Source organism: Crocuta crocuta, unplaced genomic scaffold (genome assembly GCF_008692635.1).
Source record: "Crocuta crocuta isolate KB4526 unplaced genomic scaffold, BGI_CrCroc_1.0 scaffold97, whole genome shotgun sequence".
In the NCBI taxonomy this organism is placed as follows: Eukaryota; Metazoa; Chordata; class Mammalia; order Carnivora; family Hyaenidae; genus Crocuta; species Crocuta crocuta.
This window is the reverse complement of record NW_027531999.1, coordinates 2,299,627-2,322,085: the sequence shown is the minus strand read 5'-3', so window position 1 is coordinate 2,322,085 and position 22,459 is coordinate 2,299,627. Positions and strand designations below refer to the sequence as shown.

The window sequence follows — 22,459 nt, the reverse complement described above, 5'->3', positions numbered from 1 at the left end:
TAGCAAAGGAAAAAATAAAAAACCAAAGCAAACCTATGGTTAACATGTTTAAAGAAATAAAGATAAATTTGAAGATTCTCTTTCTCTCCCTCTGCTTCTCTGGCCCCATTTGCTCACGATCTTTCTCAAATAAAATTTAAAAATATATATATATTTTTTTATTTTAAGAAGGGGTGTCTGAGAGGTTCAGTTGGTTGAGCATCTGACTCTTGATTTCATATCAGGTCATAATCCCATGGTAGTGGGATCTAGCCCCGTATCAGGCTCCGTGTTGAAGGTGGAGTTTCCTGCTTCAGTTTCTTTCTCTCTCCACTAGGTGTTACATGGAAACCAACTTGACAATAAACTATTTAAAAAAAAGTTTCTTTCTCTCTGTCTTTTTTTCTCTCAGGGGCACCTGGTTGGCTCAGTTGGTTAAGGTTTGACTCCTGATTTCAGCTCAGGTCATGATCTCAGTTTGTGAGTTTGAGCCCCATGTCAGGCTCTGTGCTGTCAGCCCAGAGTCTGCTTAGGATTCTCTGTCTCCCCCTCTCTCTACCCTTCCCCAACTTGCTCTCTGAAAGTAAATAAATATTTTTTAAAATATATTTTAAAAAATTCTCTGTCTCCATCTCCCCCACTTGCTGTCTCTAAAATAAAATAAAAAATAAAAAGTACTATTTAGAAAAAAAATAAACTTGAAAAACTAAGGAGAAAAATCTAAAAAGAATGACCATAATAATTTGAAAAACAAAATAAAAATGAAATACTAAAATAAAAACTGTAACTGAAATACAAAATTCCATAGGTGAGCTTCAGGCAAATCAGACACAACTAAAAGAGAAAATCCATGAACTGAAAGATATCTGAGAAGAAACTTTACAGAATATAGCACAGATTTACAGAGAGATGAAAACTAGGGGTCAGCTGGGCATCCAACTCTAATTTCAGCTCAGGTCATGATCTCACAGTCACGTCAGAGCTTGGGATTCTCTTTCTCCCTCTTAGCCCATCCCCTGTTCACACTCTCCCTCTCTCTAAGTAAACAAACCTTAAAAAAAAAGATAGAAACTTAAAGGAAATTTAAAAAGTGGAAGATAAACTGAGATGATCTGATAGACAGATATACAGAATTCCACAAAAGAGAATGGGAAAATATTTAGGCAATAACGAAAATTTTCAGAATCAATGAAAACAAGTGCAACAAATGCTAAGCTGGATAAATAAAAAAAAATTTCTGCAGGGGCGCCTGGGTGGCTTAGTCGGTTAAGCGTCTGACTTTCACTTAGGTCATGATCTCACGGTTCGTGGGTTCGAGCCCCGCGTTGGGCTCTGTGCTGACTGCCAGCTCAGAGCCTGGAGCCTGTTTCAGTCTGTGACTCCCTCTCTCTCTGACCCTCCCCTGCTCATGCTGTCTCTCTCCTAGAAATAAATAAAACATTAAAAAAAAAATTTTTTTTTTGCAATTAACACATCATAGTTAAACTACAGATCAAAGATAAAAATGGGATTTTTAAAGCAAGCAGAAAAAGATAAATTATCTTCAAATCAGAAACTAGTTAAGGCTGATAGTGAACTTTGCAAAAGCTGAAAGCCAGAAAATATCTTCAATATGTTGAGAATATAACTAGCCAATCTAGAATTTCAAACCTAGAAAGCGATCTTTTAAAAAAGGCAAACAGAAGGTGCCTGCGTGGCCTGGCTGGTTAAGAGTCTGACTTGATTTCGGCTTAGGTCATGATCTCATGGTTCATGAGTTCTTGCCTCCAGTCAGGCCCTATACTGACAGTGTGGAGCTTGCTTGGGATTTTCTCTCTCTCCTTCCCTCTTCCCCTTCCTCTCTTGCTCTCTCTCAAAATAAACTTTTAAAAGGCCACCAGAAATAAGTTTTCTATCAAGCAGACACATTCTAAAGAAAATTCTTAAAAATGTATTTTAAGCATAAATGATTCTAGACCTATGTCTAGAATGAGCCAAGAAAGTGTTAACTATATGAGCAAGGCTAGGCAAGACTGGCCTTTGTATACCAGTCCAGGGAAAAGGCCTTGATCAATTTTAAACATTAATAAGAATTCATGTTACAATTCCCAGAGGAACAATATGAGACAAGAAACTTAATATCTACCTTTGAAACTAGTAAAAGTATAAAAAAAAAAAAGGCAAGAAAAAATATCCAAATATCAGTATTCATGAAAAATGTGAATGGACTATATATTCTGGTTAAAGAACAAAGACTGTCAGACTAAATTACAAATGAAATCCAGTTCATTACTATGTACAGTGACATTTGAGACATGAGGCTATGGAAAGACTGAAAGAATGGAAAATGATACACAAGGCATACATACTAATCAAAAGAAAGACGGTGTGACTATTAGTACATCCTTTAGGCAGAAACACTGCTAGAGATAAAGAAGGCCACTACATAATAATAACAATAATGAGTCCTTAACCTCCAAGTATTAAAGGAAAACCTGAAAACCACAAATCCACCAATCATAGTGGCTGACTTTAACAAACCTTCCAGTAATTAATCAAGCAGATCAAAAAATGAAGGAATATGTGAACATAAAAAAGCATATGATCTAACAATCCATATATTCCTTTCAAACACACACTGAAGAGTTATAAAAATCAATCATATACAATAAAGCAAGTCTCTATAATAAATGACGGTAAATTCTTACCCTGTCTCTAATATCTCATTCTGACAATATGACTGCCTTAGAAATCAATAACAAAAAATATAGCTAAAGGACACCACCAAGCTTGAAAGTTAAGAAACACACTTCCAAATAGCCTACAGATCAAAGAAAAACAAAAATCAGAAAATATTTAGAATAAATAGAAAAAAATCACATACCACAAACAGCTTAAGTAGAAATTTCATAACTCAAAATGAGGTTGAAAACTCCTAAGTTTAAAAAGCTATGGACTTATTTCTAGAAAAATTAAAAAACATGGGAGACACAACTTATAAATGCTATAACAGAAAAATGAGATTCTCAAGGGGCGCCTGGGTGGCTCAGTTGGTTAAGCGTCCGACTTCGGCTCAGGTCATGATCACACGGTTTGTGGATTCGAGCCCTTCATCAGGCTCTGTGCTGACAGCCATCTCAGAGCCTGGAGCCTATTTCAGCTTCTGGGTCTCCCTCTCTCTCTGACGCTCCCCTGCTCACGCTGTCTGTCTCTGTCTCTGTCTCTCTCTCAGAAATAAATAAAACATTAAAAAAATTAAAAAAAAATTTTTAATGAGATTAATAATAATTTTTTATAGGGGCACCTGGGTGGCTCAGTCGGTTAAGCATCCAACTTTGGCTCAGCTCCTGATCTCACAGCTTTTGAGTTCAAGCCCTGCGTCCTGTTCTGTGCTGACAGCTCAGAGCCTGGAGCCTGCTTTGGATTCTGTGTCTCCCTCTCTCTCTGCCCCTCCTCCAATCATGCTCTCTCTCTCTCTCTCAAAAATAAACATTTAACAAAATTTTTTAATAATAATTTTTTATAACTGTTACAACTTACAGGAAATGGACACTTTACTAGAAAAATATATTTTACCTCAACTGCCTTAACCAGAAATAGAAAGCATGAACAGTCAATAGTATAAAAGCTTCCCAGAAAAAATTCCATCCAGGCCCAGACACTTCTACCAACAAAGCCTACCAAATATCCCAGGAACAATTCTAATCTTAATTTACTCTTGAGAATAAAGAGGAAACCACTCCCCAGCTCATTGTGAGCATATCATAATCTTATACTAGAATTTGGCATGGAACAAGAGGGGTAAAAAATTACAGGCTATAAAACCCAATGAAAAATTCTAACCAAATATCCCTCAATTGGGAAATGGACAAACAGCAGCATAGCCATACAATGGCACATTCAGCAATAAGAATGATCTAATGATATACACAAGGATGAATCTCAAATACACTATGCCAATTAAGTGAAAGAATCTAGAATCAAAAGGCAATATACTGAATGATTCCATTTATATGACATTCTGGAAAAGGCAAAACTATAAGGACAGAAAACAGATTAGTAGTTATCTGGTGGGCTGGGGGAGGAAGGAACTGATTGCAAAGGGACATGGGGGAATCTGAGAGTTGACAAACTGTCCTAAATCTTAATTGTGGTGGCTGGCAACGGTTAACCAACAGCCTGCATTTCTCAAAATTTGAAGAACTATACACTAAAAAGGCTACATTTTACTGCAATATAAATTATACCTTCATAAAAAAGAGAAAAAAATTAACAAAACAAATCTATGAGGTAAAGAAATGACATATCATAAACTAGCTGGAATTACCTCAAGTACACAAATGTGATTTAACACTACAAAATTAATATGATCCATTTCACCAATATAGGAGAAAAATAAGATGTTCTTCTCAGTAATGAAGAAAAAGATATGATAAACTTCAACATCCATTCATGCTGAAAATGTCAAATGAGGAATAGGGGGAAAAAACTTGTTAGCCAATAAAGGATATCGCCAAAAAACCTAACATCATGTTAAAAGTAAATATCCAAAGCATTCCTATAAGTAGGGAACAAAGGTGTCCACCATTATCACTTATTTTAAAAAATATATTAGAAGTCTTGACCAGCATGTAAGGCCAAAAAAGAAAGATGAGAATGAAACTAAATCTATCATTATTGAGTAACATGACTGTATATATAAAAAGTGCAAGAATTCACAGATGAGGTATTAAAATCATTTCAATGAAACACAGTATCAAAACAACTAATTACCCCATAAAGAAAGAAGAATCTTAGTACTAATTGAAGTTTTTAATTTCATTACCTTGACTAGGTTCAGTAGTGTCAGATTTCAGGGAAAGCTGTTTTGTTCCATCTTTAACTTTTTTCAACCGGTTCTTATCCCCTGGTAAAGTCAGTTTTTGCCTGAGTGGTTTTAATTCAAATGCCTGAAAAGTTTTGACCTGTGTTTTCTCCTCAGGAGCTACTTCTTTACTTGGGTCCTTTGTAATACTGACATTATCAGTGCTTGTTTGGTCCTCAAAGTTCAATGTTTTAGGATCTTCCTGCACATTCTCTTCTTTGCTACTCAAAGCTAGTTTTTCATCCTTATTGATGCACTCTAGTTCCAACTGTATTTGCTTATACTTCAAAAGTAAGTCTTCAAAAGTTTCTTCCCCACAGTTTTCACTTTTAGATGAATAATTTTGTTTTCTTGATGGAGATCTTCCAAAACTTTTGGCTGAACAGCATATTAAGGAAACCAGTTTCCAAAATTTTTCCGGTAAATTTAACAAAAACACATTAAGTTATAGATTAATTGTCTCCCTTTTTAATTTGTTTTTCAAAAAAGATGAATTGCTATTTTCAAATTCCTAAATTCCATTTAACATATGTGCTAATGTCCACTTTCATTATATGCCCATATTTCAAATTTAATTAAGTAACCACATAAAATCATCCACTTACAAAATCACTAGTGTCAGTTGTTACCCAGAGAAACTACAGGCATTCCACCCACTTAGGTTTACAGCAGCCTTCCTTCTGAGGTTATCAGAAAAAGCCATAATAAGCTGGATGTTAAAGATTCCTTTCTGAAAGGAGAGAGGAGAAACCGGTTTGTCACAGATGTAGATAATTTACACTGCTGATAATCAGGAGGAAAACATTTCTTTTTAATTAGTTTTTTCTCAAGTCTCAAATTTTTAAAAAAGAGATTAAAAAATGAGCACTGACAACTAATAGCTAAAACTAGTTTATATATAGGAAACATTTTCTTAAAAACCTAATACATAACAATCTTAGAGTTCAACAAATATACTAATACCCAAAATATGCACAACTAAGACAAGGCAGTTATACCATAAAAAATAAAACCTTTCAATTAGCATTCAAAATGTATCTAATAAATTAATTTGTCCCTGAAGATAAGGATAACTCTACCAAATTTTTTCTTCTAACAAGTGATACATAGAATATAATTTTTTCCTTGGAAATGGCTACAAAATTCCAAGCTACAATTTTTATTCAAAATAATTCACATAGGTGAAAATTGCTATACCTCAATTCTCCTGCCTAGAAATTAACAAGATTTAAAGATAAGTAAGTATGTGGTTTTAATACAATATAACATTTATAGACAGATCATTTAAACTGGCTAGGATACAACATTACAGTTCCCTAAAGATGGTTCCTCTGTTTAACAATTTACAGGACCATCAGTCCCCAGATATTTTTAAATTTCCCTAATGATTAATATAAGAACAGGAACCACCACCAAATACTGTTTTTTCACCACCAATAATTTTAGAAACTAAACCAGCATTACAACTTACATCTCAACATCTTAACACTCCTACAGCAAAACTGTTTCAGTAAATCTTTGGACCTCTGATCTACCTAACCTGAATCTTCAGAGCCAAGTTTCTTGAAAGAATACTAGTTTCTCATTACCTTACTCTTCAAACGGAATCTAGATTCTGCTGGCTGAGTTTGTTTATTCACCACGTTTCCAAACTTTATTTCACTTGACCTCTCTGCAGCTTTGGACACTGCAAACCACTTTTCTCTTGGCTTCCCTCACCCCAATTTCCTCCTGTTTCCCTACCTTCTTTTTTTCCTTTAAGTCCTCATGACTCCTTTCTATTTCCGCAATTATGGTGCTCTTCAAGTAAGCTCTATTTAAGCCTCTTTCACTTTTCCTTTTGGGCATTCTAATGCACTCCTATACGTTTACATAATACAAGTGAGAAGTCTGGCCTCATAATAGATATTTGGAGTTTTATCTCCCACAAGCCATCCCCCACTGTTGCTGGACTAATCTTTCTAGAACACAAATCTGATCAGATCTCTTCCCTTGTTTAAATCTTATTAAGAACAGAGTCCAAAATCTTACAATGGCATATAATGCCTTCATGATTTGACCTGCACTTACTTTCCAATCTTACAATTTCCCTGTTCATCACAATTCATGCACAACTTCGTATTTAGATTTTTTGGTTCTTCAAACTGACCCCAATTCAAAATTGAAATGTCACCTCCTATGTGAAGCTAGAGCATTATTTGCTCCCCTAACCCACATTACTCTTTGTACATAAATTCACTAGTTATCTGCATTGACACCTCACTTTTCAGTGAAGCCACCTAAAGGCACAGCCACAGGGATTAAAAAAATAAAACTGAAGACCTTGGAAAGATTTGTAGAGAGAAAAAATTCAAAACAGTTGACAAAAAAAGAAAAATGAGGAAAAGTAATTCAGTTGCAACTGTAACTAAGTAATCTCCGTCAAGGCTAAATGGAATTATTTCTAATATAGGACATGAAACCAACACTTAAAAGATTTAATTTTAAGCTAGTTAAAATGCAATTTCTAACTCAAATCTGGTTTAAAAAAAGAACTGTTATTCAACCTTTACAACTGCAGGTGAAAATGAAATGACTTTTACTGATGAGAGACACTGGCCTAATTATGTTAGCTCTCATCAGATTAGAAAGTTTAAAACAGTAGTCATCCAAAAGAAACATATGCTAAGACTGACTGAGCTTGGGTCTATCACTAAGTAAAATTTTAAATCAATGAGAATTAAAATAGCTGCCACAATAGAATCTGGTTCATTCTACGTTTTTAAAGCTGCAACTAGCATACCTTAATCATTACAGGAAAATAAGTTAAAAAAAAAAACAAAAAACTTGTACTCATATTACTTTACTTCTACGTTATGGAAATGAGTCACAATATAATCCTCCTGTTTCATTTTTTTGTAAATTCTATCCCCAACATGGGACTCTAACCTATGACCCCAAGATCAAGTCACCTGCTCTACTGACAGAGCCAGCCAGGTGTCCCATAACCCTTATTCTTTCTTGATGTTAATATCTGCAAAATAAAAATGTCATGATTATAATCACCCAGTGAAACATATGACTAAGCCTGGATAAAATCTTGGTATTAAGAAATTTAAATTAATAAAATTTTGTACGACAAATTTTGTTTGCTCACACTATACAAAAGTAGCTGGAAGCTATCTTTTCCTTCACAAATTTTTACAAAGAATATCACCCCTAGGATGGATTAATGATACTTCACAAGGAAAACAATAAGCAGAGGATCAAAATAAGCATCCTTTTCTTAAGAGCAGCATCTGTGAAAAGAAAAACAGCAAGATAGCTCATTTCTGATAAGTTACTACAGAAATCAGATTTGATATATTCATGTAATTTTTCACATCATATGCCTGTTTATTAATAAAAACATAAGCTTAGCAATTAATAAAGGTATATGTGATTTAGGCCAAATTGGTACTGAATGAATAGACAAAAAAAAGGCAATGGCAGGAGGTGGGCAAACCCCCTCACCACCTTCTGTAATACAGATTAATTAGATGAAGAAAAAACTGCTCCCACAGTACTTTTTAGATACATCAATATGAACTTTTTTACATTAAACTGTGATTATTCACATTTGTCTCTCCAAAACAAATTCCAAATTTTGTTTTGTATTTTTCTATTCTTAAAATATACAAAAAAAATCCTGTTTTTTTAGAATCATAAACAAGAAATCTTTCATTTAAAAAATGTCTTGGACATAGTTTTTTTTTTTTGAAAGAACATCCTCTATCTTTTTAAAAGTTAAATATCTACATGATTTCCTTTGAAAAGAGACTAGGATGCTCCTAACCCAACTTTTGGTTGCAATATCAAGTTTTTTCTGGGCACTAGGACCACAAGTTGCTACTTCTTACCTAAACTTACATTTCTTGTCCCCTTTATATCCTAACACCTGGGAAAATACATTTGGTCCTAAGTATCCTATAAAAATAATGTTGAGTGTCTTCCAAACAAATGTTATTGCCTATAAGTTCAATATACAATGAATGTTTTAAATCATTACACTATAGAAATTACAACCAGTAATAACTGTGCTTAGTAAACTATTTTTATGCAATTATCATGAAATAAGACCTAGTTCTACAAACTCATCATAAACTAGCAAACCTTCAGATGACTGATTCCCCTGTATAAATCTTAAGTGAATTTAGGAATGTTAAAGATAATGGGGTTAGAGAGAACAAAAATCAAGTATTTTGCTATTTTCCTTCTCAGCCTCCCCATAATCTCCACCCTCTCATATACTCCATGGCTTCCAATATATTAAAATTAAAATGCTGTGTCTTTCTCTAACCTACATTTGTCAACACAGTTATAAAATGCCAAAAAGTGAACATAAATAGAGAACGCAGTAAAGTTTTACTAAAAGTTTATGAATTTTAAACGTCTGAATTAACAGACTTGGTAAAGGAATGGATCTTTTCCCTGGCCCCCACTTTAAAAGGCAGCAGTGTGTTAAGAATGAATCAAGAAAAATAAAAGCAGAATCACAAAAACTGTAGAATTATGCAGAATGGAACTTTACAATTTTCAATGCCAAAGTTCAATATGGTATAAGCAACACTATTCCCCAAATTGTTTGACTCTTGTTTTTCCCCCTCTAACAATCTAAAACAACCTCACAGGAAAACAAATTTGGTACAAATACTAATGAAACCTGGGCTTCTGATGTACTGTTATAAATCTGATTTTAGATGTTCTTGTATTTCACTAACTTGGTGCCAATCCATAACACATTCATATTAAAATGCAATAATACACCCAATAAACCGTTCTTAAGAAACAAGACTCTGTAGTGTGACACATGGGAATCACCAAAGAGCAACTCTGACACTGACAAGCGGTTCTGATGGTTCAGAAAAGTTACTCATCTCATAGACCTAATAATGACGCTAAAGGGAACTTTGGTTAAGTGACACACCCAGGGCGGACCGCCACGTTAAGGATACAACTCTTCCGAGGTGGAGAGGGCTCTCGCCAGCCCTGACTGCTGCTGAATCCGGATCCTGCTCCTCCTCCCAGAGGAGGTCTGCCCCCCGGCTTGCCTCCTCGCTCACCCCCTCCTCGCCCCCGACTCCAGCGACTTCCACCCCGGTAGGGCCTGCCTCGAAAGCGGAAACGGTCCAAGGCGATGTGGCTCCGTTCCCAAAAGGACGGCCGGGGGCTGCTTTCGGACAGCGAGCTCGAAGGCATCCGCACGGAGGGCGGGTGAGACCGGAACGGCTCTTTGGGTCGGTAGCTGCTGTGTCCCCTGAGGTGGCCTCGCTCCGACGCGTGCCGCGAGCGTGAGAAATTCCTCAACTGCTGCTGAGAAGAGGACGACGACGAAGAGGAGCCACCGCCTCCGCCAGATCCACCGCCCCGGGCCGGGTGAGGAGGCCTTCGCCGCGGATACGGTAACAGCCCGCCGCCGCTGCTGCTGCTGCTGCTCCGGCTCCGTATCTGGCTGTTGTTATCGTCGTCGCTGATTTCCCCATCTTCCAGCTCCCCTTCTTCCTTGGGCGAGAGGCCACTGGAGGCCGGGGCCGGAGTATCTGCGGTCGCCATCCCGGGAGCAGTGCCTTCCGCGCAACCTTAGCCCTCCGTCCGGGGATCCGCCCGACAATTGCCTTCCTCCTCGGTTCCCTTCTTTTCTAACGGACCCGGTCGGTGCGGCCTTACCCTACTCGGACACCTAGCGGGCTTTGCTCCCCAACTTCCCCGCACCCCAGCTCTTTCTCGCCGGACCGTCGCAATCCAGTTCCCTTCCCTAGCGCCCCCTTGCTTCTCCGCGCTCGGGGCTCTTCCGCCTCGCGAGAAAGGGACTCTGGAAGTGGCTCGCCCGTGACGTCGCTTCCTGCGGCACGCAGGAAACAAGGCTTCCAGTTCACGCGATAATAATCAGGACAACGCGATTTCCAGTGGGGCTTGTAGTCTTTCTGTTCTCTCTCTTCGGGTTTGTCCTTCCAACCTACGGCTCACGCCCACCCTGGGCTCCGGATTGGGATATCTGGGTGCGTGGCGGGGTGGGCGGGCCCGTTCTTCATCTTGGCCGCGAGAGAGTTTCATAGTGATGGGGGGAGGGTGAGAGACACATTCTAGTTGCTCCGAGGGCGGCTGCCAAAGAGACACAGTAGTCCCACTCCCTTTTGGGTGCCTGGTGGGGGTGGCTTGTGTCCGCCATGTTGGTGAAGGTAAACNCACCCCCCCACCCCCCAATACACACACCCGTTTTTCCGACCCCGTTCCCACGACTCCTATCGCTGGGCCCTTCCCCTGCCTTGCTTGCCTAGCCTTTGCGCGAAGGAAGCGTAGCAGCCAGCGCCTCAGAACAGGCTTAAGACTGCGCCGAATGAGGGGGAAAGGGAAATGCCGACCAATTGCGCCGCGGCGGGCTGTGCTACTACCTACAACAAGCACATTAACATCAGCTTCCACAGGTAACCTGGGCAGGGAGTGGGGATGCCGGAAACGGGAGCTCCTAGACTGGGTACGCTTGTGTGGAAGGAACAGGAGTCGTCTACTAATTCTAACGACTTACACTACCTAGCTAGTAGCAAGGAAGCATCTTTCTGCCCTTTTTGTGTGTTTCTCAAATATGTCCAATTTTTTTTCTCACTTCGGGGAAGGTTTGTTTACTCACTTTGTAAAAGAAATCCAAGTTCTGTATGGCGGTTACTCGTTAGAGAAAAAGTGAGAGGAAAGTATCTTAATTTTCTATTTTTTCATGTATTAGACTGGGCCTTGACATGAATGAAGCCTTAAAAGGAAGCGAACCCTTCCTGTTCACGTCGGCAGTCACCTTAAAAGCCTGCTGTGTGCGTTCGTCAAAGTTAGGAAATTCTCACTAGCTATATTGACACGGGAAGCATTTAGATTTCAGTCGCATAACAATTACTGCGGAGGAGTTGAGTCATCATTGATAGCCAAGGAATTAAGCGATGTTAATGAAAGTGCGAAAGATAAGCTTTCTATTCTTAACAGAGTAATAAGAACTCATGTTTTGCTTTTCCTCGTTTGCTGGAAGAGCAGTCATAATTATTTAATTCTGTCAAATCAGAACTCTTAAAAACATTTTGAACACTGCATAAAATAGAATAGGTACCTTCTGTGCAAGTGCGTGCCATGTGCCGGAAGAAGCATTCAAAGAAAGTTAAGTGCAAATAGTTCTGATTTTATATATCTCACAACTTAATACGATCTTAGAATGTGGAAAATTATATCCTTGACCCTTTCCCTGCCTAAGTATAACTAAATGCCCCTCTTATTAAAAACTGCTGCTTTAAAAAAAAGTCCTTGTGATGTTTCTGATTTTCAGCTATTTCATGGAAATGTAGTGCTTCATTCATTCATTCATTCATCAGATGTGTACAGAGTTCTTATTTGCCTGACATTCTGCTAGGGATCTAGAAAATTCTTACTTAGCATGCAGTGAGAAAGACATAATTATGGGTAAGTGCCACAGCAGAGACACTCAGGGATACCTAACTCAGCCTTAGAAAGTCAAAGAACATGTCTTAGAGGATGTGAAAGTTCAGATAATACCAAAACTTGACATAGATTTAGTCTTGTATGCTACTTTACAGATTTCTTTTTTACCTAGCATTTGAGAAGACGTGAAAAGTTTTTAAAAGAATGACATGATTTGATTTGGATATTAAAGAGCCATCTGGCTGCAGTATGGAGAATTATTTGACACTTAAAGTGCTGGTCAAGCATTATCAAGAGATGAATTTGATGAGAAAGGAGCTTATTACACAATGTTAATTTACCTACTGTTTCTTTCACAGAGAAACTCTGCTACAGTGTCAACTGAGCTAAGCAATATACTTCATTGCTGGCCCAACCAGCAGTAAATTAAAAGTGAGAATTCATGGAGAAAAGAAACTTGCAGTAAAACAAGAAAGAGTCCACCAGTAGCCTAGACTAGATGGTACTGACAATGATGGAAAGAAGTGGACAGATTTAAGAAATACTTAGTAGAAACTACTGTATTTGGTAATTTGATGTATACGATGAGGGAAAGAGGAGTCAAGCAAGGCAAACAATATTGAATGTTTAAGAGATACACAGTGATACAGTAACATGCATACTTGACCGGTTTTTTTCCCCTAGGAAATTAACATTTTCATGTGTAACCTCAGAAATGTAGATCTTACAATAATATAATAAATTACATTTCTATTTCATAAATACAATGTTTGACTAACTTCTAGGATTTTGGTAGACTTCTTTATCCCTATGTACAACTTATGTTGCCTCAACCTACTGCCTCCATTTTTCTTGTATCTCAGCCCACTCCAGTCTAAGTCTCCCCAATACTCTTCTGAAACCACTCTTGCTGAGTTGTCATTTTTGTTTCTTTTTCATGGCATGTGAGCATTTCTTCTATGAAATACTCTCTACTTTTAAATATTTGACACAAATTTTGTGATTTTTATCTTTGATCTATCTTGTTTTCTCTGCCAGCACCTTTCTCTGCACCCTGACCTAGGTCTTACCACTCTTCTCAAAATTATTTCAACTGTTCTTGTGGTCTCAGTTAACACTCCATGATGCCTCCCAAATCAATATCTCCAGTCCAATCTCTCTAATGAGATCCAGACCTCATAGGACAAGTGTCTCAGTATTTCCCTGGTCTTTCTTCAGTTCCTCAGATTCAACATACCCAAAAACTGTACTAATGAGCTTGCTCTTCCACCGAACCTATACCACCTCCTATATTCCCTTTCTCAGTAAATGAAAACACCATCCACCCAGAAGGTGGTAGGTCATCCTCCCTTGACTTCTCACCATTCCCCCTTGATTGGATTATTACAACAGCCTCTTAACTGGTTCACCGCTTCCATTCATACACTCCTAACTTCTCTGTGTAATCAATGGTGTGATGCTAAAGGTTTCACAACAGGATCTCCAAGGAAAGAGGAAAGCCCTGATTGATAGTTTTTGCCAATTTCCATGATATAAATACTCCTACCATGACTAGTTTCAAGTTACCAATATGACATGACTAATGATAGAATTGGGAATAAATGTGCAGTACCACACTTCTATAGCAGTTATACCACACAGATATAACAGACATAAATAACTTCAAGAATATAGATATAGTAAAATAATTAAGAAATGATGGGTTTCAGTATTTATTACCTTTGTTCTTAATTTAATTGCAAATTTATATAATCTTTAATAATGGCTGTGTTTTACAGCTAGTTAAAACAGGTTAATAATCAGCTCTCTAAATTAGGCCTTTAAATGGCTTACCAGTGCCATTTTGGATAGAATTCAAAATTACTCTTTAAACCAGAAGGCCCACCAGCATCCCTTCCTGTCATAACACTCTTGCTGTCCCCAAGATAAAGCTCTTCACTATTCCCACCCTAATTTCCCTAGCTAATTCCTAACTCAAAGTGTCCTGACTAGCTCTTACCCTTTCATGACACATGATACCTATAATTATTTTTATATTAATAAATAGCTCTTATTTAGTATTTAATGTGTACTGTGCACTGGGCTAAGCATTTACTCACATGATCTCATTTAATCCCTAGAACCATACTAGCTAGGTACCATTACTATTCCAGTGTATAGATGATAAAACTGAGGCCTAAGAAGGTTAAATAACTTGCCTAAAGTCACCCAGCTATTACATTGAAGGCACCAGGATTGGCACCTTGATTTGGCTCCAGAGACCATGCTCTCAGCCACTTTTCTTTCATCAAGCCATTTGATTACGTACCCTTCCCATAACTGTAAACATAAAAACTAACCCCATTAGTTTTCTCATTCACTGATTCACTGAGAAAGTTCATTGATTTCTTAACAGGATAAAGTAGTGAAAAATAGATCCTAACCAGGAGAAATTTGATCTAGGAGTGGAAATAGAAAAGTAAACAATTAGAATACAATGATATTCTGTATGATACAGGAACACCTAATTCAGCCCATGAACAATTTCCTTAGGAAGATGGGATTCCTAAGTTGAATCTTAAGGAAGGAAAATTGGCTCAAGTTAAGCTTCAAATATGCATTGGTTTCATAATTAGGGATCTAGTTTTACAAAGAGCAACGTGTAACTACCTGGCTCAATTGGTAGAGCAGGAGACTTTTGGTCTCTGGGTCTTGAGTTAAAGCCCCACATTGAGTGTGGAGCCTATTTAAAAAAAAAAAAAAAAAGCTTTCTACAAAGAACTAAAGAAATTAAAAGGTTGAAAAATAATTCTGAAATACAATCTTCATGTATCTGAAGAGTCTTAAAGCAATGATAATACATGACAGTACTTATTTGTTCTGTGTCTTTATTGAGGCCAAAACAAGAAGTGTAAACTAAAGCTTGACTTTTAGCTTAGGCTCCAGGAAATGTTTCCAAACCATTAAATATTGGAACAGAGATCTTTGAAATGAGAATACATTATTATCAATAGGCCAGAGCTATGTAGAGTAGGTAAATTCTCCATCAGAGATTTCTAATGAAATAGAAAAACCTTATATAAACTGTAGAGTGACATACAAATGTTATCTTCAGATTAGGGTATGTTTGGGTGCTGGGGTCGGGGGTACAGGAGATGGAAGCGTACTTATAGTAAATGGGTTTCCAACTGTTTGTGCCTGTCACCCCTAGTAATTTAAGCAAACCTAAAATATCCTACCTAGCCAAAGCTATTGTTACCTAATAAAGTTTCACTTGGAGGCTTCTGAGCCATGTGATCTTTTAACATGATTTTAATGGTTCTTTTTAAAAACTAGTCAGTTCATTATAATACTTAAAGGGTAAAGTACTCAAACTAAAGAAGAGCTCAACTCAAACTTCTATGTGAATATTGATGCTTATGTTTTCAAGTCAGTCAATACAGTGGTCACTTGGGGCGCCTGGGTGGCTCAGTCAGTTAGGTCCAACTTGGGCTTAGGTCATGATCTCACGGTTCATGGGTTGTGGGTTCGAGTTCCGCATGGGGCTCTGTGCTGACAGCTTGCTCAGAGCCTGGAGCCTGCTTCGGATTCTGTGTTTCCTTCTCTCTCTGCCCCTCCTCCACCCACACTGTGTCTCTCTTGGTCTCTCAAAAATAGCTAAGTATAAAAAAAAATTTCTTTTTTAAATACAGTGGCCACTAGAACTTGGGGGCAGCCCCCTATAATTTTCTCTTCCTTAACCGGTATACTCTGATACATCAGTATATTTTGTATTTAAAATAAATATGAAAGGAAAAACATTCCTGCTGTGCTTGACATTAGCATTTTATTTCTTGGAATAATTATGCTTTCTACTGTACTACATAGCTTAAGAGTTCTTTTTTTTAAATATGTGTAGTTTGGGGCACCTGAGTGGCCCTGAGTCAGTTAAGCATCCAACTCCTGATTTCAGTTCAAGTCATGATTTCCCAGTCCCGGGAGTTTGAGCCCTGCATTGGGCTCTGCACTGACAGCACAGCCTGCTTGGGATTCTCTTTTTTCCTCTCTCTATGCCCCTCCTCCTCCTCTCTCTCTTTCTCTCAAAATTAATAAAGTTAGAAATATGTGTGTATAGTTTATTTACATGGAAGTAATACAGTAAAAATTTATATATTCTGTCTCAGAGCAATTAAGCAAATATTTGTTTCAGAGCAATTAAGCAAATATTTATTGGGCCCCTACTGTTTGCAAGGCACTGTGCTAAGTTAAAGATATATAGATGATACAATGATCCCTGTCCTCAAGAAACTTATAATCTACTTTTATTTCACTGGAAATTTATTAAAATAGAAAAATTCCTACACAATGTGTTGGGTGTCACAATGAAGGAACACAGGAAGGAATACCAGAATCTATCTAGGCTTTCCTTGATAAAATTTAATCTGCAGATATTTTGTCTTGACCATGTACATCAGAGCATTATGAATTACTCCTGCTTAAAATGGTTCTATATAACCTTGATCTAAATCAGTATGGTTGTGTTTATTTTTACTGCCCACGTTAAGGACTAGGTGGGAAAGAAAGTTCTCTTTAAAATCCTGGAAAGTAAAAATAAAACCACCCAAGTCAGTTTTTGAGTAATTTTTTTTCAACTTATAAAAATTAGCATGAATTGGGGCGCCTGAGTGGCTTAGTCAGTTAAGCGTCCGACTTTCGCTTAGGTCATGATCTCGCAGTTCGTGGGTTCGAGCCCCGCGTCGGGCTCTGTGCTGACTGCCAGCTCAGAGACTGGAGCCTATTTCAGAGTCTGTGTCTCCCTCTCTCTCTGACCCTCCCCTGCTCACACTGTCTCTCTCTCTCTCTCTCCTAGAAATAAATAAAAAATATTTTTTAAAAAAATTAGCATGAATTGGTTTCTGTTTCAGTGTCTGGATGTTAAAATGTTTTATGTAAATGGAAGACACTTTAAATCATCATCTTTTAAAATTTCTTTTAACCATTTAGGTGCAACCAGAAGTGTAATAGTTGGAGTTTGAGTTGCTTTTTTTTTTTTTTTTTTTTTAAAGGTTTCCTTTGGATCCTAAAAGAAGAAAAGAATGGGTTCGCCTGCTAAGGCGCAAAAATTTTGTGCCAGGAAAACATACTTTTCTTTGTTCAAAGCACTTTGAAGCCTCCTGTTTTGACTTAACAGGACAAACTCGACGACTTAAAATGGATGCTGTTCCAACCATTTTTGATTTTTGTACCCATTTAAAGTCTATGGTAGGTAACATTTCTTTTACCCATTTTTACCATTTTTAGTACCCATTCTGTTTTATTTATAAAATGGAACCATTCAAAATATATTGAAGTTCATATATAATGATCTACCTCAAGAAAGTTGCAAAACTTCCTCTTATGCAATAAAAGTGCAGGTCAGAATCAGAACTCAGGTCTCCCTAACTGCAATATTTTTTCCCCTTTCCAAACTGTTTTTACTACATTGGGATTTTACATTATTTCCAATTATTATCTGTAGTTGAATCAATGATAAAACTTAGAAATCAGGAGTAATGAAACCTCCAGCATCATTCTGCTCTGATTTTAAGATAACATTCAAAATGAATGCAAAGAGCTTTAAAAACAGCACACCCAAAGAATACAAGAGTTACACTAAAGGATATAAGTTCAAAGGAAAGCATAACAAAGCTTCATACAGCTCAGGCATTTAGGCTGGCCTGAGCTTGGAGTTTGGAACTTAAGAGAGGGTTCTTGACCTTGCACAGGACAATTATGATAACATGATGAGAGCAAAAGCCAATGGGTTGAGGAGTAAGTAAATAATAATCAAATATTAGCAAGTGATATGTAAAAGGAAAGAGAATTAAGGCACATGATGTATGTATTTAAACACTGTTTTATCTAGCTGGGGAAAAATCTAGTCAGAGAGGAAAATTTATTTGTCCACAAATGAATTCCTATATGTTTTAATAAATGTTTGTTGAATCAATAAAAAAACACAAAGTTATTAGGTTATGACATACTCAGAACTGGAAGTGGTTTAGTATTGTGGGAGTATAAATCAAAATGGTGAATGGCAGAAGGGGTGAGATCCTAAATAGTTTGCCATGTAAATTTTTTCTTTAGTTCATTAGGCAAAAAGGAATTTAGCCAGATACAGAAACATCAAATCTGTTAGAAAAATTATTCTGGTGGCAGAATATGAATTAAGATCAGAAAAAAGCAGGTATCAATAAAGAAGTTTCTAATATATTCAAGCCAGATGTGATATATGGGCCTGATACGGACAGTAGCATTAAGAATGATGAAGAGGAAAAGGTTCATTATAGAGATATTTAAGAGGTAGAATTAATGGGACTTGATAAGCAGTTGAATTAAAGACATAAAAGAGAAAAAGTTCCTCAGAGTCCTCAGGTTTAGGTAAAAATGTTCCTAATCAGATTTTAAATCCTTGAATGGAAGATGTAACTGAACAATTAATAAGTAAATCTATTCAGGAGCTTGATACTTGGAAATAGTTTTTTATTAAGTAGAACCCCAGATATGAAAGATTACCAAATTGAAAGAATAGGATGTACCTAAAAAAAGAGTTTAAATCCCTATCACAGGTAAACCAAATGTCTTAAATACATTACATTGGCCTTACTGAGAAAATTGCAAAAAGACTTTTAGAGTTTCCATAGAATCATACTCAATAACGTTAAAGAAACCTTGGAAGTTCATTGTCTATTTTCAAATAATATTCACATCCCTCTGGAGAGAAAACACAAAAAGAAACAGGTGGATAGAGTTAACCAACAAGTTGAGAAACTTTAATCCATGATTATATGAGATGAGCTGTTGATGTTGCCTATCAAACTTTTAAAGTCAGTTTTTAAAACATTGGTTTAATTACTTGTGTACAAAACGGGATAAAATTTACTTATTTGTGATATTCTTTCGTTTATGTTCAACCCTTTGATTTTATTTGGCTTAGAAACTCAAGTCAAGGAGTCTTTTGAAGAAAAACAATACTTGTACTCCCAAAGGACCATCTAATTTAAAATCAAGCATTAGCAGTCAGCAAGTACTGCTTGAACACAGTTATGCTTTTAGGAATCCTATGGAGGCCAAAAAGAGAATAATAAAACTGGAAAAAGAAATAGCAAGCTTAAGGAAGAAAATGAAAACTTGCTTACAAAAAGAACGCAGAGCAACACGGAGATGGATCAAAGCCACATGCTTGGTGAAGAATCTGGAAGCAAATAACATAATTACCTAAGGGTACATCAGAACATTTTACCAACTGCCTTAAGCAGTCTTCCTTTGGAAAATTTCAAGATTCTTGAACAAGAGCAACAAGCTAAAATGTTACCAATTCTCTAAAACAGACTAAGGATACCCTCGTTTAAGATTAGTTTACATAGAACTTGATGCCCATCCTTCATTCTCTTCAAAGGTAAAGGTATTTAAGGAAAGTATGCCAAAATTGGGTATTTAATAGTTTAATTTGAACATTATCACTATATAAGTTAAGAAGATTTGATTACAAAAGATGGAAACTTTTTATGAAAATTTTATTTGAAAAAGAATGGAAGTGCCTTACATGAGAATTATGTACTTAAAAATTTTGCTAGGGAATTGTATGTTTGCAAGGTGTTACGTGTTTTTGTCTTTTAAAACTACTTTTAAAGAACTGTCTATGACAATGTTTTTAATTTATATTAGAAAAACAGTTTTTTTCCTGTACCAGTGTTAGGGTATTACATTCTTAATAGGATGCTAAGTAAGTGTTAACCAACATTAAATATAACTTTAAAATTGCCGGATTTTGTATTAATTATTATTGGCACTGTGATTTAGAAATTTTATAGAAAAAAAATGAGATACAAGGCAAGTTCTTCTATTTAAACTTTCTGTATCTGCTTACCAATAAAAATGAGCTAATCATGGCCTCCCTCATAAAAATATTAGCTTTTAAAATAGATTGTAAAATATTTTGAAAATGAAGTTTTGAATAATATGAAATTTGAAAATAATATTTTGACTATGAAGTACTCTGGAGTCATTCAAGCAAGGTAAGGCCTCAAGTACCTCACACTAGTTAAAACTGGTAGCTGGTTATATCTTATGATATAATACAGACATTGTGATCTAGCTTTTACCTTAGTTAAACAAAAAGATAAATCTATACTATTTTTCTCATAATAAAAATACTACACTTTCAATTCCAAAATGTATACATTAGATAACATGATACAAAATTCTATATTGGGAATATGTTCTCTACCCCCATGTGTGTTGATACCAAAACTCAAGCTTTTTTTCTCCCTAAGCCCACAATAGGATTTAATCACAGAAAAGTACTTATAACTTCACAACTTATAACTTAAAATGGAATCAATTTATCATATATATCAGCTTGCTTTTATCTCCTTTTTTAGTGAGTCAAATAGAGCAACTGTACTGCATAAGGGAAGTGAAATGTATTTTCTATAAAAATATTGTGTCCAGGGGCACCTAGGTGGCTCTGTGGGTTAAAGGACCTACTCTTGATTTTGGCTCAGGTCATGATCTCATGGTTCATGTCGGAGCCCCACAATGGAGCCTGCTTGGGATTCTCTCTTTCTCTCTTCCTCGTGTGCATGGTCTGTCTCTAAAATAAATAAATAAACTTAAAAAATATATATGTGTCTGATAAAGCTACACAAATCCTAATTTACAAAACAATATGAGAACTCTTCGTATAGTTGCCTCTTGACTAATTAAAGAGTTGACATTATTTCACCAGATAACGTAATTTTAATAAAAACCGTTTCCTGGGGGCACCTGGGTGGCTCAGTCGGTTAAGCGTCCTACTTCAGCTCAGGTCATGATCTCACGGTTTGTGGGTTTGAGCCGTGCATCGGGCTCTGTGCTGACAGCTAGCTCGGAGCCTGGGGCCTGCTTCAGATTCTGTGTCTCCCTCTCTATCTGACCCTCCCCTGCTCACTCTTATCAGAAATAAATTTTTTTTTAATTAAAAAAAAAAGAACCCTTTCCTTCAAAGAGCTTTGGGCAAATCACATTAGGTTTATTAATATGTAATCAAGTTATTCATTACTAGTTCAAGCTTCTGACACTATTTTATGAAAGTAGCATATATACCTAATCATAATTGCTATATCTTTTTCCTTTAAAGTAATGGCTATTTTATTTTTAAAAACTAGGAGAAGTATTTTTGTTGTTTCTGTTTTTGTTTTTGTTTTTGTGACATCTACTTGGATCCTAGCAATAGTCTTTTTACAGTATTAGCAACCTGTCCTTTAATAAGGAATGCCTTCCAAGCAACTGGAATTCACAAAGGCAAAAGTAAGAAAAGGCCATTTTAGTTATCAGGCACTTAAAACAAATATTTATGAAAGTCCTTTTCTGAATATTCTAAGCCTTGTTAGTCATTTTATCTTAAATAGTGGACATAGCTCCTTGGAATTGTCATTACCTGTTTTTTTTAATATGGTTCCAAATATCTCTTTACTGACTGACTGACTGACCATAACTTTACACCTCAAAATAAATTGAGCAAATAATCATTTAAACATTAACTGTATTGGAGCACCTGGGTGGCTCAGTCAGTTAAGCGTCCAACTTTGGCTTAGGTCATGATCTAGGGCCTATGGGTTCCAGCCCCATGTCGGGCTCTACACTGATATAGCTCAGAGCCTGGAGCCTGCTTTGGATTCTGTGTCTCCCTCTCTCTCTGCCCCTCCCCCGCTCGTGCTCACGCTCTCTCTCTCTCTCTCTCTCTCTCTCTCAAAATAAATAAACATAATAAAAATAAAATTTTAAACATTAACTGTTTTCCAAGTATAAACTCAAGTGGTTCATCGCCCCTCCCAAATACCAAATACTAATTAATGCAGGTTAGTTTCCATCTACAACAGTATTTTGATATCTTAATATAACATTAAAAATCACAAAATATTATCAAATACAAGCCTTTGGCAAAGTTAGTCTTCATTATTATTTGAAACCACTGGATACACTACCACTCAATAATTTTAAGGTAAATTTATTTTGGTGTTTTCTCCATGTCATTTTCATATTACTGTTCTGATAACATGCTCTAAATACTCACTCCCTGCATCAAATTGTTTCATTAACATGCATCTGTCTACCTTAAAACTAGTCTCGCTCATAGAGAAAAACCTAAATCTTTTTAAATCCTGTTTTCAGTTGTTGATAAACTTTACACTTTGACCATCTACCATAAAAATAATCGAAATT

At 36.6% G+C, this 22,459-nt stretch overlaps 2 protein-coding genes across 2 annotated transcripts in view; one reads left to right on the top strand and one right to left on the bottom strand.

The window, feature by feature from the left end:
• Positions 1 to 10,652, bottom strand: part of ZFC3H1 (zinc finger C3H1-type containing) — a 53,232-nt gene extending 42,580 nt beyond the window's left edge. The window contains exons 1-2 of the mRNA XM_077775196.1: positions 9,796 to 10,652; positions 4,784 to 5,200 (exon numbers count right to left, since the gene is read on the bottom strand). Coding sequence (XP_077631322.1) covers positions 4,784 to 5,200; positions 9,796 to 10,393 — 1,015 coding nt within the window. The 5' untranslated portion in view covers positions 10,394 to 10,652. The remainder of the gene's footprint in view (positions 1 to 4,783; positions 5,201 to 9,795) is intronic.
• Positions 10,653 to 11,027: 375 nt separating this feature from the next.
• THAP2 (THAP domain containing 2) lies at positions 11,028 to 20,878 on the top strand. The gene is given in 6 exon segments (XM_077775197.1): positions 11,028 to 11,265; positions 17,281 to 17,476; positions 19,191 to 19,466; positions 19,468 to 19,490; positions 19,492 to 19,565; positions 19,568 to 20,878. Coding segments are annotated over 6 exon segments (678 nt in total). The 5' UTR covers positions 11,028 to 11,194; the 3' UTR covers positions 19,606 to 20,878.
• The last annotated feature ends 1,581 nt before the right edge of the window (positions 20,879 to 22,459 follow it).